Consider the following 13,713-nt stretch of genomic DNA (forward strand, 5'->3'; position numbering starts at 1 on the left):
ATTAGACTAGAGTTAAGAAAGTCTGGGATCCTAAGAAGTTACTGTAACGTTTCTGCTTAAAGCAAGTAAATATTCAATGGTTTTTGTAGCTGAAGGTTGAGAAGTTTCATTAAGATTAAACATCCAAACAGAGGTCTTACTGGTGTACAGTGAAATCTGAATGGATCTCCCCTCGGTCACATGATCAGCTGAAATTGCAAACACTTTGAATGTGTACTGTGCTCCAGAAACTAGATAATTTATTTTGATAGAAGTGTTCTCAGTAGTCACATTCTTGTCTTCATATTCCACACAATAACGGGAGCTTTCACCGTTTGGTTTAGTCCAGTTTAGTAAAACAGAGGATGTTGTAATATCATCAGCTGTGAGGTTCATTATGACATCAGGCTCTGTGAGTGAAAAATTAGGAACATTTGGCGATTAAAATTTGCATTGAAATCTTTTTCAGGTTTTATAGATAGAAAAGGCATCAGCAATGATAAGAATGTTAGGATGTATTTGGTTTATGAAAAATGTTCTTTTACTAAAAAGAAATGAGCAAATGAGTGGTGATGGACGTGGGAATAATTCTAGCGCTTTTACAATTTTCTAGACAAAAAAATATTGGTGGGTCAGAAGTCAGTGAGTTTAAACATACTATGTAGCAAGCAACATATATTTAATAATTTTACATACTTGTATATTGTGAGATGCAGGTAGCGTCGCCCTCTGTTGAATTATCTGCTGCCACAGCAGTGATGCAGAATGTGTAACTGACTCCAGCAGTCAGATCAGTGATGTTATGGGAAGTGTTACTAGTTTCCTTTGTTTTGTTAGTCCATTTAACTTTAAAGAAAGATCTATTTCCAATCGGTTCATTCCATGACAGAAACACAGATAATGTTGTGACTTCAGACACTGTAAGATTCCCAGTCACGCTTGGCTCTGTGTTGCAGGAGAAAAAAGAATTCCAATTAGGAATACAAATAGCATTTGTAATTAGACTAGAGTTAAGAAAGTCTGGGATCCTACACTCAAAGAAATGATACTTTAAACTAACTCAAGTCAATTATGGACAGTGGTTCAACACAACCAATTTAGTTTTTATCAATATTAAAGGTTTATTTTTAATCTATGCAATATCCTTGTGTTGTGACAACACAGCTGACTAAGGAAGAATCTATGTAAAATAGTTATGTCCAACCAACTCAATTCAATCATGGACAGTGGATCCACATGATTGAAACAAGTAAAACCCAATAGAATCAACCATGTTAAACAAACTAGAATCAAGTGTGTTCATTTAACTTGAATGAATGCTTTTAGTTTTTATATTAATTGAATTATACAAATAATTCTACAATTAATGCTTTTTTGTTTAGTCTTGTGATTTACATAACTTTTGTAATGTGATGTTCTGTGTTGGCAGTCTAGAAGTGATACTGGTTTTATCCAGAGCAGTATTTCCCAAAAGCATCGTAAGCCTAAGCTGATCATAGCTCCCTTGCCACCAATGGAGTTACGATCAACTTAGGCTTACGATGCTTTTGGGAAACACAGCCCAAAGCACTACCATAATGAATACTTTGTTATTAAAGTAATTTGAATTTTTGCTAGCAGGTCCTCAACCCAAGCACAAGCTCAACACTTCACCACAATGGTAACCCCAAAACTATTAACATAACAGGAACTTTTAAATACCAAAATAATAGAAAGTAAACATTAAAAAGTCTCTCCATTTTCTCATCTTGCTAAAAACTGCTTAAATAACACTTTATTTCAACATTTACTCTCCCAGATCAGCCCCTTTGTAAAGCATGATGGGAAGTGAAAGCCCTGTTTGATTGAGTCCTGATTGAGTTTACTTGATTGAAACATGTTATTTTAACATGAAAACATGAAGTTAAGTCAAAAAGTAATCGTTTCAAGTCAATTTAACATGAAGCAATTAAATTTGAACCAAAAACCTAATACAATAGTGTTGAATCAAAATAAGTTGTTTAAATAATGTGAACAGCATCAAAAAATCATTTTTATGAGTGTAAGGTGTTACTGTACAGTTGTCTGATTAAAGCAAGTAAATATTCAATGTTTTTTGTAGCTGAAGGTTGAGAAGATTCATTAAGATTAAACATCCAAACAGAGGTCTTACTGGTGTACAGTGAAATCTGAATGGATCTCCCCTCGGTCACATGATCAGCTGAAACTGCAAACACTTTGAATGTGTACTGTGCTCCAGAAATTAGATCATTTATTTTGATAGAAGTGTTCTCAGTAATCACATTCTTGTCCTCATATTCTACACGATAACGGGAGCTTTCACCGTTTGGTTTAGTCCAGTTTAGTAAAACAGAGGATGTTGTAATATCATCAGCTGTGAGGTTCATTATGACATCAGGCTCTGTGAGTGAAAAATTAGGAACATTTGGCGATTAAAATTTGCATTGAAAACTTTTTCAGGCTATATAGATAGAAAAGGTATGATAAGAATGTTAGGATGTATTTGGTTTATGAAAAATGTCCTTTTACTAAAAAGAAGGGAACAAATGAGTGGTGATGGACGTGGGAATAATTCTAGCGCTTTTACAATTTTCTAGACAAAAAATATTGGTGGGTCATAAGTCAGTGAGTTTAAACATACTATGTAGCAAGCAACAGATATTTTATAATTTTACATACTTGTATATTGTGAGATGCAGATAGCGTCGCCTTCTGTTGAATTATCTGCTGCCACAGCAGTGATGCAGAATGTGTAATTGACTCCAGCAGTCAGATCAGTGATGTTATGGGAAGTGTTACTAGTTTCCTTTGTTTTGTCAGTCCATTTAACTTTAAAGAAAGATCTATTTCCAATTGGTTCTTTCCATGACAGAAACACAGATAATGTTGTTACTTCAGACACTGTGAGATTCCCAATCACGTTTGGCTCTGTGTTGCGGGAGAAAAAAGAATTCCAATTAGGAATACAAATAGCATTTGTAATTAGACTAGAGTTAAGAAAGTCTGGGTGTTACTGTACAGTTGTCTGCTTAAGGCAAGTAAATATTCAATGGTTTTTGTAGCTGAAGGCTGAGAAGTTTCATTAAGATTAAACATCCAAACAGAGGTCTTACTGGTGTACAGTGAAATCTGATTGGATCTCCCCTCGGTCACATGATCAGCTGAAACTGCAAACACTTTGAATGTGTACTGTGCTCCAGAAACTAGATAATTCATTTTGACAGAAGTGTTCTCAGTAGTCACATTCTTGTCTTCATATTCTACACGATAACGGGAGCTTTGACCGTTTGGTTTAGTCCAGTTTAGTAAAACAGAGGATGTTGTAATATCATCAGCTGTGAGGTTCATTATGACATCAGGCTCTGTGAGTGAAAAATTAGGAACAATTAAAATTTGCATTGAAATCTTTTTCAGGTTTTATAGATAGAAAAGGCATCAGCAATGATAAGAATGTTAGGATGTATTTGGTTTATGAAAAATGTCCTTTTACTAAAAAGAAGGGAGCAAATGAGTGGTGGTGGACAATTTTCTAGACAAAAAATATTAGTGCACCAGAAGTCAGTGAGTTTAAACATACTATGTAGCAAGCAACAGATATTTTATAATTTTACATACTTGTATATTGTGAGATGCAGATAGCGCCGCCTTCTGTTGAATTATCTGCTGCCACAGCAGTGATGCAGAATGTGTAACTGACTCCAGCAGTCAGATCAGTGATGTTATGGGAAGTGTTACTAGTTTCCTTTGTTTTGTTAGTCCATTTAACTTTAAAGAAAGATCTATTTCCAATCGGTTCATTCCATGACAGAAACACAGATGATGTTGTGACTTCAGACACTATGAGATTTCTAATCACATTTGGCTCTGTGTTGCGGGAGAAAAAAGAATTCCAATTAGAAATTGAAATAGCATTTGTAATTAGACTAGAGTTAAGAAAGTCTGGGATCCTAAGGAGTTACTGTAACGTTTTCTGCTTAAAGCAAGTAAATATTCAATGGTTTTTGTAGCTGAAGGTTGAGAAGTTTCATTAAGATTAAACATCCAAACAGAGGTCTTACTGGTGTACAGTGAAATCTGAATGGATCTCCCCTCGGTCACATGATCAGCTGAAATTGCAAACACTTTGAATGTGTACTGTGCTCCAGAAATGAGATAATTTATTTTGATAGAAGTGCTCTCAGTAGTCACATTCTTGTCTTCATATTCTACACGAAAACGGGAGCTTTCACCGTTTGGTTTAGTCCAGTTTAGTAAAACAGAGGATGCTGTAATATCATCAGCTGTGAGGTTCATTATGACATCAGGCTCTGTGAGTGAAAAATTAGGAACATTTGGCGATTAAAATTTGCATTGAAAACTTTTTCAGGCTATATAGATAGAAAAGGCATCAGCAATGATAAGAATGTTAGGATGTATTTGGTTTATGAAAAATGTCCTTTTACTAAAAAGAAGGGAGCAAATGAGTGGTGGTGGACGTGGGGATAATTCTAGTGCTTTTACAATTTTCTAGCCAAAAAGTATTAGTGGGTCAGAAGTCAATGAGTTTAAACTTACTGGGCCCTATTTTAACGATCTAACCGCATGGTCTAAAGCGCACGGCGCAAGTGCACTAAGGGCGTGTCCGAATCCACTTTTGCAAGTTTAACGACGGGAAAAATGGTCAGCGCACCTGGCGCATATATGGTCTAACTGGGTTGTCCCTATTCTTTTAATGAGTAATGGGTGCGTTTTGGGCGTAACGTGAAATAAACCAATCAGAGTCTCATCTCCCATTCCCTTTAAAAGCCAGCTGCACTCGCGCCATGGCGGATTCGCTATTTACAAGGCGGAATTTGCAAGCTGAAAAACTGAATGCATCTATAGTGAGGAAACGGATCTGCTCGTGCGTGAGGTTAAAGCGCGTGAGCAGACCATCTACGGGACAAGCCGGATTCCAACAAAACATTTCTATGCTTATGCACACAATAATAATCTTTTACATTGTAATCCTTTTATTTTAAATATTTGGCATGTTTGTGTGCTGCTGAGCGTCCCTGTGTGTATAATAAGAGTGAACGCGCGTTGTGCACTCGCATATAGGCGCATCTTACTAACGCGCTCTTTAAATAAAACAAATATTGCACCATTGACTAGACTAGGTTTCAGTTGGTCAATGGCGCAGTCTATTTCAGTTGCCTCAAAATAGCAACGCGCCTACAATGCGCCTGAACACACCTCCTTTTCAGACCAGCACGCACAAATGGGTGCAAGTGCATTTGCTGTTTAAAGTACACATGAAATCAAAATTGACCTTATTTATTTTGTTAGCTCAAATTGCTAGTTTTGTGGTGAACAATTCATCCGTGCAAGTCAATCCACACAAAAAAAATTGTTTGGCTTCGTAATATTTAATCAAAATCTGAAAATGCTCCTCCCCTCTGCAACGGTGCCCCTTCTCTAATGACATCAGTTTGACGGCTTGGGTTGAAAACGCTTAAACCACTCCCCTCCAACCGTTAGTCTGCTATGAGCGAGAGATGGAGAGGAGGAGCGCTAAAATAAAACCCTGCCCTCTATTCAATATTAAGTTTCACTTGGAAATATGTCACAACACTGAAGAAAAGTCGTTTGCAACTTCCGGTTCATGGGGACTTTAAACAACTTGGCGCAGGACGTGAAAATTTTAGGCTTGTTCGACTTGAGACAGCGCCGACGCCATGTGACTGTGACGTATGGCTTCAAAGTACCACAAGAGCGATTCGAGATCAGCCGCCTGAGTCAGCCAGTGCAGTTTCTCCAGAGGAGCTGTTTCACGATTTGCCGGATTCACAATACAAATCTGTATTTTTATAACAGTTAAGGCTATTTTCATGTAGTCGCGATGTTATATTCATGTTTATAAAAATAAAACTGATAAAAAAAACGTAGACCCCACTACATTGGTATTTAAATGATACATGCTTATGTTGAACTTTATTCTTGTAAAAACAGACACTGTAAGCAGTACATAAAGTATTGAATGAAAATGTCCTTGAAACATCAGCGTATTAGTCAAATATTGCATTTATTTCACTTCAGCTGTGATAAAGTATGCAAACGCAGCGCGAGCGTCACTACGAGAAGCCGAAAGTGTCCGACTTCACGTCTCCGTTTTCAGCTCCTCCCTGCCTGCACGCGCTACTCTCGCTGATCGGTTACATCCAGCCGCAGCCAATGTCGAACACACCTAATAACTGCATCGGACTGAAACTAGCAAAAAACACTTGCGTCGAGCCTGGCGCAGCATTGCGCCGGGTTTATGATACGGCCCACTATATAGCAAGCAACAGATATTTTATAATTTTACATACTTGTATATTGTGAGATGCAGATAGCGCCGCCTTCTGTTGAATTATCTGCTGCCACAGCAGTGATGCAGAATGTGTAATTGACTCCAGCAGTCAGATCAGTGATGTTGTGGGAAGTGTTACTAGTTTCCTTTGTTTTGTTAGTCCATTTAACTTTAAAGAAAGATCTATTTCCAGTCGGTTCATTCCATGACAGAAACACAGATAATGTTGTGACTTCAGACACTGTGAGATTCCCAATCACATTTGGCTCTGTGTTGCAGGAGAAAAAAGAATTCCAATTAGGAATTCAAATAGCATTTGTAATTAAATGTGTTAAGAAAGTCTGGGATCCTAATGCCAAGTTTACACTACAGGATTTTAAGCCCGATTTGCAAGTTAACGAGCTCGGCGACAGGTCGAGCTGTGATCAGGGGAAAATCAGCGAGTGATCGGCGCTCGCCAATCTTTACGTGTGAACTACTCAAAGAGGCTCGCTGACGCCTCGCCGACACCTTGCAGACGCCAGACAAATATCTAGCATGCTAAATATCTGGAGCTGTCGGCCGACTCGCTATCCTGTGGTGTCACGTGTCGCGACGCAACAGCCAATGAAATATACACTGATGTCTATAGAAGCAGCAATAACAATGCATTCAAATATAGTTTGCCGACGTTTATTCATATCAGATACACATTGTGTAAGTAACTATAAAGCTCACTCACTCTATTGTTCTCCCAGTTCACCTGCCACATGTATTTGAGGACAAATGGATGAATTCACGTGACATATTAAGATCAAGGTCATTTCATAGGTTTTTAAATGACAAAACGCTCACTTGCACATATTTGAGAATCGGAATATCAGATAGTTGATGACATGGTGAGAAAAGCAATACATCTGTCATACAGTGTGGCCGGCTGGCTGCAGTGTGTCCCTTGACAAGCATGACGCGTCGTCATGGAAACAATAAAGGGAAACGTTCTAAGATAACAGTCGCCTTAACTCTGGGAGGTCAGCCAGAATGTTTTAAACTTATGTGTGAAAGGGTTATTTTAATTTTAATTAAATTGAATTTAAAATTTAATCTAATTTCCTCCCAACACCTATTTTCAAATTCAAGACTCCACAGCAAGTCACGTAGTCTGAACAGCACAGCGATCTGCCGACATTTAAAGTCCTGTAGTGTAAACTTGGCTTAAGGTGTTACTGTACAGTCTTCTGCTTAAAGCAAGTACATATTCAGAGGTTTCTGTAGCTGAAGGCAGAGTCCTGCACGGGTCCTGTTTGATAAACTTGCACCCACCCCGCACCCGCAGTTATTAACAGCACACCTGACCCGATATCCGACAGAAACGCTAATTTTAGCCCGCACCCGACCCGACCCGTTTGACATAAAAACCGCGACCCGACCCGCACCCGCATTAAATCTCTACATCAGGTAGACAAAAATATTTTTCTCATGTAGCCTAACACAAGCAAAAAAAACCCAACATTAGGCATTATATGTCGCTGTATCTAATTAAACATTGCATTAAACAACACAAGTAAAATAACAGAACAAAGAATGTTTTAGTAGGGCTATTTAACTGTAAGTTTAAAATATTTTATCAGATTCACTCGACATTTAAACGTGGTTGTCTCTTCTAAAACTAAGCAGTGTTTGGATGGGCTTTATCGAACACTTTTGCCAGATTCTACAGTCTGAGGTTTCTTCGATAGCCTCTCGAATTCTGTCTGTGCAGGAGAGCTAGGTTTAATATGTGGCCTATTTAGCTTGCTGTATAGGCTACTGCTGTACACCAAGTGATAATGCTGCTTCGGAGTACAGAGTTTACCTGGCCGCTGGTCCTCTTTGTAGCAATGCGAAAAATATTCTGAAACTTTATTCAAATTTTAAATAGCCTAAATTAAACACATAAAGCGAGCAAAGCGCGCTCCCTTTAATAATCACTAGCTTTCAATCAGATGCAGCCGCGATTGGCTACAATGCTCAGCGCTGCAAATCCTGCTGTAATTAGAAGCCTTTAACGGTCTTCAGACAGCGCGTGAACACAAATAAGCATGGGACCATTTGAAAGCAGCTGTCAAATGCACCGAATTGAGTTGGAATAGTTTTGGCTATTGGACCCGCAGTCTACCCGTGCCTACAGTGCGTCCGACCCGCACCCGACACGTAAATATTATTCCACCCGTTACATAAAATTTGGCTGGTCACCCGTCGGGTACCCGTCCGCGTGCAGGACTCTGGCTGAAGGTTGAGAAGTTTCATTACGATTAAACATCCAAACAGAGGTCTTACTGGTGTACAGTGAAATCTGAATGGATCTTCCCTCGGTCACATGATCAGCTGAAACTGCAAACACTTTGAATGTGTACTGTGCTCCAGAAATGAGATCATTTATTTTGATAGAAGTGTTCTCAGTAGTCACATTCTTGTCGTCATATTCTACACGATAACGGGAGCTTTGACCGTTTGGTTTAGTCCAGTTTAGTAAAATAGAGGATGTTGTAATATCATCAGCTGTGAGGTTCATTATGACATCAGGCTCTGTGAGTGAAAAATTAGGAACATTTGGCGATTAAAATTTGCATTGAAAACTTTTTCAGGCTATATATAAGAATGTTAGGATGTATTTGGTTTATGAAAAATGTCTAAAAAGAAGGGAGCAAATGAGTGGTGATGGATGTGGGAATAATTCTAGCGCTTCTACAATTTTCTAGACAAAAAATATTGGTGGGTCAGAAGTCAGTGAGTTTAAACATACTATGTAGCAAGAAACAGATATTTTATAATTTTACATACTTGTATATTGTGAGATGCAAATAGCGTCGCCTTCTGTTGAATTATCTGCTGCCACAGCAGTGATGCAGAATGTGTAACTGACTCCAGCAGTCAGATCAGTGATGTTAAGGGAAGTGTTACTAGTTTCCTTTGTTTTGTCAGTCCATTTAACTTTAAAGAAAGATCTATTTCCAATCGGTTCATTCCATGACAGAAACACAGATAATGTTGTGACTTCAGACACTATGAGATTTCCAGTCACGTTTGGCTCTGTGTTGCGGGAGAAAAAAGAATTCCATTTAGGAATACAAATAGCATTTGTAATTAGACTAGAGTTAAGAAAGTCTGGGATCCTATAAGGTGTTACTGTACAGTTGTCTGCTTAAAGCAAGTAAATATTCAATGGTTTTTGTAGCTGAAGGTTGAGAAGTTTCATTAAGATTAAACATCCAAACAGAGGTCTTACTGGTGTACAGTGAAATCTGAATGGATCTCCCCTCGGTCACATGATCAGCTGAAACTGCAAACACTTTGAATGTGTACTGTGCTCCAGAAATGAGATCATTTATTTTGATAGAAGTGCTCTCAGTAGTCACATTCTTGTCTTCATATTCTACACGATAACGGGAGCTTTGACCGTTTGGTTTAGTCCAGTTTAGTAAAACAGAGGATGTTGTAATATCATCAGCTGTGAGGTTCATTATGACATCAGGCTCTGTGAGTGAAAAATTAGGAATATTTGGCGATTAAAATTTGCATTGAAAACTTTTTCAGGCTATATAGATAGAAAAGGCATCAGCAATGATAAGAATGTTAGGATGTATTTGGTTTATGAAAAATGTCCTTTTACTAAAAAGAAGGCAGCAAATGAGTGGTAGAGAACGTGGGAATAATTCTAGCGCTTTTACAATTTTCTAGATAAAAAATATTGGTGGGTCAGAAGTCAGTGAGTTTAAACATACTATGTAGCAAGCAACAGATATTTTATAATTTTACATACTTGTATATTGTGAGATGCAGGTAGCGTCGCCTTCTGTTGAATTATCTGCTGCCACAGCAGTGATGCAGAATGTGTAATTGACTCCAGCAGTCAGATCAGTGATGTTATGGGAAGTGTTACTAGTTTCCTTTGTTTTGTTAGTCCATTTAACTTTAAAGAAAGATCTATTTCCAATTGGTTCATTCCATGACAGAAACACAGATAATGTTGTGACTTCAGACACTGTGAGATTCCCAATCACATTTGGCTCTGTGTTACAGGAGAAAAAAGAATTCCGATTAGGAATTCAAATAGCATTTGTAATTAGACTAGAGTTAAGAAAGCCTGGGATCCTAAGGTGTTTCTATACAGTTTTCTGTTTAAACCAAGTAAATATTCAATGGTTTTTGTAGCTGAAGGTTGAGAAGTTTCATTAAGATTAAACATCCAAACAGAGGTCTTACTGGGTCTCCCTCGGTCACATGATCAGCTGAAACCACAAACAGAAATGTGCTCCAGAAATGAGATCATTTATGTGGATAGAAGTGTTCTCAGTAGTCAGATTCTATAGACTCAGTCCCACCAGCTCTGCCTCAGTCTTCCGAATTTCCCAGCTCTGCCTTAGTTTTTGGTTCTTCTGGCTCCACCCTGGTCCTTCGATCTTCCTGCTCTCCCTCAGTCTCCGTTCCCTCCAGCGCCCCAATTGTTCATTTCCCTAGAGCTGTGATTTGTTCTCCTTCCATGGCCCTGGCCCTCACTCCCATTACTGCCACCTACAAGCAATGCCCACCTGAACTGATTTGCTTTGTTTGGCATGAGGACTGCTATTCAAGGGGGTGAGGGGATAATGTCACAAATCATGTGTTATTTTATATTCAAAGGCTTTTATTTTGATATGTTCACAGACTCTTGGTTGTATTTCTGCTTACTGTAGTTTATTTCCTGTTTATCATGGTTACCTTAGTTACTAATTCTCAGGTCTTAGTTTAGTTTCTATCCTTTGTGTATTCATACCCTTCCTCCTCATGAGTTGTTTATCAGATCTTGTTTAACACAATCTCTGTTTATGTTGACATGTTTAAATCTAATGCAGTAGGATTTAGAGTTTGAAATTGGATGTTTCATGTATTTCTGAGTTTTGGATTTCATTATTAAAGCCTGCAATTAGATCCACACCTCGACTACTTCCCAGATGGAGGTTACATTAGTAGTCAAATCATTTAAATATTTACTCCATAACAGGAACTTTGAATGATGATTTGTACAAAGAAGAAGAAAAAAAAATGAAAATGAGTTCTGGTGGAAATAAGAACAGGGAACAGTTCTACAGGATTTAAAACTTAGTAATATAATTATTCTTAGGTCATACAGTAAGTCAAATAGTTTTTTTTTTTTTTTTTTTTTTTTTTTTTTTTTAAATGATATTTAAAAAATTCTACCTACCAATATATTTTGAGATGCAAAACGGTCCACTTTCTTTTAAGTTCTCTGCAGGAACAGCAGTGACACAAAACGTGTAATTGACTCCAGCAGTCAGATTAGTGATGTGATGGGAAGTGTTACTAGTTTCCATTTTATTTCCGTTTGTTTTATCATCAGTCCAGTTAACTTTGAAGAAAGATCTTTTTCGAATTGGTTCATCCCATGTCAAAAACACAGATGATGTTGAGACGTTACACACTTGCTACGTTTACATGCACCAATTTTCATCAATCCGAATGAATTGAATCTGAATGCAGATCTGTTTACATGTACTCTAAACAGTGTAATCTGAATCAAATAACCATTTTTATGTGTTTTATATACATTCCGATTAAAACATTTGCACACGCGCTCTGCGTGTGACATCATATCAATCACACTTGCGGTAACCCGAGTTGCGCCAGCAGACGATGATCATGTATCGACGATAGCCAAAGATATTTTCAAAAGCATCAAATCTTGGCAATATTAAGAGGATTTGGTATTTCCAATTAATGTAGGCCTGTTACATTCTTCTAGTCTATTATAACTAGGTTCAGCTTCTTTTATTATTAAATTAATATTATACGTGCTGTGAGGATAATAAAAGATTAGGCTATTAGCTATCTTTGAAAATGTTTTAAACTTGTTTTAGGTCTATTATACAATTAATTAGAGGCCTATAATTAAAATTATTAAGAGTGTAGGCTATAATATTTCCTAACACCGCGGTCATCAATGAAAATTAGGCTCAGCTTTACTACAAGCACCGACTTTAAAAAAAAAAAAAAAAAAACAACCTGTTTAACACAAAATACTATTACACTGAAAAAAATGATTTTTTGATGCTGTTCACTTTATTTAAACAACTTATTTTGATTCAACGCCATTGTATCAGGTTTCTGTTTTAAATGTGATTGATTCATGTTAAATTGACTTGAAACGATTACTCTTTGACTTAACTTGATGTTTTCATATTGGAATAACATGTTTCAATCAAGTAAACCCAACCAGGACTCAATCAAACAGGATTTTCACTTCCCATCATGCTTTGCAAAGGGTCTGAACTAGGAGTGTAAATGTTGAAATAAAGTGTTATTTTAAGCAGTTTTTAGGAAGATGAGAAAATGGAAAGACTTTTTAATGTTTACTGTTCTATTATGTTGGTATTTAAAAGTTTCTGTTAATTAATAGTTTTAGGGTTACCATTGTGGTGAATTGTTGCACTTGTGCTTGGGTTGAGGACCTGATAACAAACTTTCAAATTACTTTAATAAGAAAGTAATCACTGTGGTAGTGCTCTGGGTTGCATTTCCCAAAAGCATTGTAAGCCTATGTTGGTTGTAAAACCATTGCCACCAATGGACTTATGATCAATTTAGGCTTTACAATGTTTTTGCAATTTAGGATGCATTCAGTATCACATCTAAATTTCTAACACAGAACATCACAAAAGTTATGTAATCACAAAATTAAACAAGAAGAATTAATTGTAAAAATCAATGTATATGAAAACAATTTATTTTTTATTTATTTATTGCTTTTTATTTATTTTATTTTAAATGAACAATTGATTCTAGTTAATTTAACATGGTTGAATCTATTGGATTTTACTTGTCTCAATCATGTGGAACCATTTTGTTTTGATGTTGTAGTTTTCCAAGCACAACACAGTGAGACTAATGAATGTAGGACAGCTTCTTTATTATTACTCTAATGAAAAGTAATAATTTTTATGTGCTTGTCACAAACTCAAAGAACAAACATTTCACAGTGTCCAATAACCTTTAAAGGTCATAATTACCAATATATATTTTGTTGTTATATAAAAAGAAATTTACAAACAAATTACAAACGATACAACAAATACTATAGAGATACAAATTAAATAAACTTGTTTTTCAGATACAGTAGGTTTATTTACCATGTATACATTTATTTTACATATTTTGTTGTTTTATTAACGTTAATGACAAATACAGGCTACGGTCCCTTTAAGACTGAATACATGGATACTGACACATATCCTGTTTTCACCCAAATGTTTATGTCCACTTAAGCCATAACCGACTGTATTTACGTGAGATACTCCACACGATGGACATTTTGACAACTATGTGTGCATTTGACCATTCAGGCGCGAGGAGAACTGATCACGCGTTGTCAGAGAACTGGGATCGCGCGCGAGAGAGGGAGCGCTTCT

General features: G+C 37.0%; 1 protein-coding gene across 50 annotated transcripts in view; it reads right to left on the bottom strand.

Moving 5' to 3' along the window:
* The window catches only part of LOC127506632 (receptor-type tyrosine-protein phosphatase eta), a 222,914-nt gene that overhangs the window by 33,059 nt on the left and 176,142 nt on the right, over window positions 1-13,713 (bottom strand). For all 50 annotated transcript variants that reach the window (XM_051883207.1, XM_051883202.1, XM_051883239.1 and 47 more), the window contains 10 exons: window positions 9,537-9,785; window positions 9,092-9,340; window positions 8,588-8,836; window positions 6,309-6,557; window positions 4,038-4,286; window positions 3,595-3,843; window positions 3,093-3,341; window positions 2,659-2,907; window positions 676-924; window positions 141-389 (listed from right to left, as the gene is read on the bottom strand). In XM_051883207.1, coding sequence (XP_051739167.1) covers window positions 141-389; window positions 676-924; window positions 2,659-2,907; window positions 3,093-3,341; window positions 3,595-3,843; window positions 4,038-4,286; window positions 6,309-6,557; window positions 8,588-8,836; window positions 9,092-9,340; window positions 9,537-9,785 — 2,490 coding nt within the window. The remainder of the gene's footprint in view (window positions 1-140; window positions 390-675; window positions 925-2,658; window positions 2,908-3,092; window positions 3,342-3,594; window positions 3,844-4,037; window positions 4,287-6,308; window positions 6,558-8,587; window positions 8,837-9,091; window positions 9,341-9,536; window positions 9,786-13,713) is intronic.

The sequence above is a fragment of the Ctenopharyngodon idella genome, chromosome 24, assembly GCF_019924925.1.
Source record: "Ctenopharyngodon idella isolate HZGC_01 chromosome 24, HZGC01, whole genome shotgun sequence".
Classification (NCBI taxonomy): domain Eukaryota; kingdom Metazoa; phylum Chordata; class Actinopteri; order Cypriniformes; family Xenocyprididae; genus Ctenopharyngodon; species Ctenopharyngodon idella.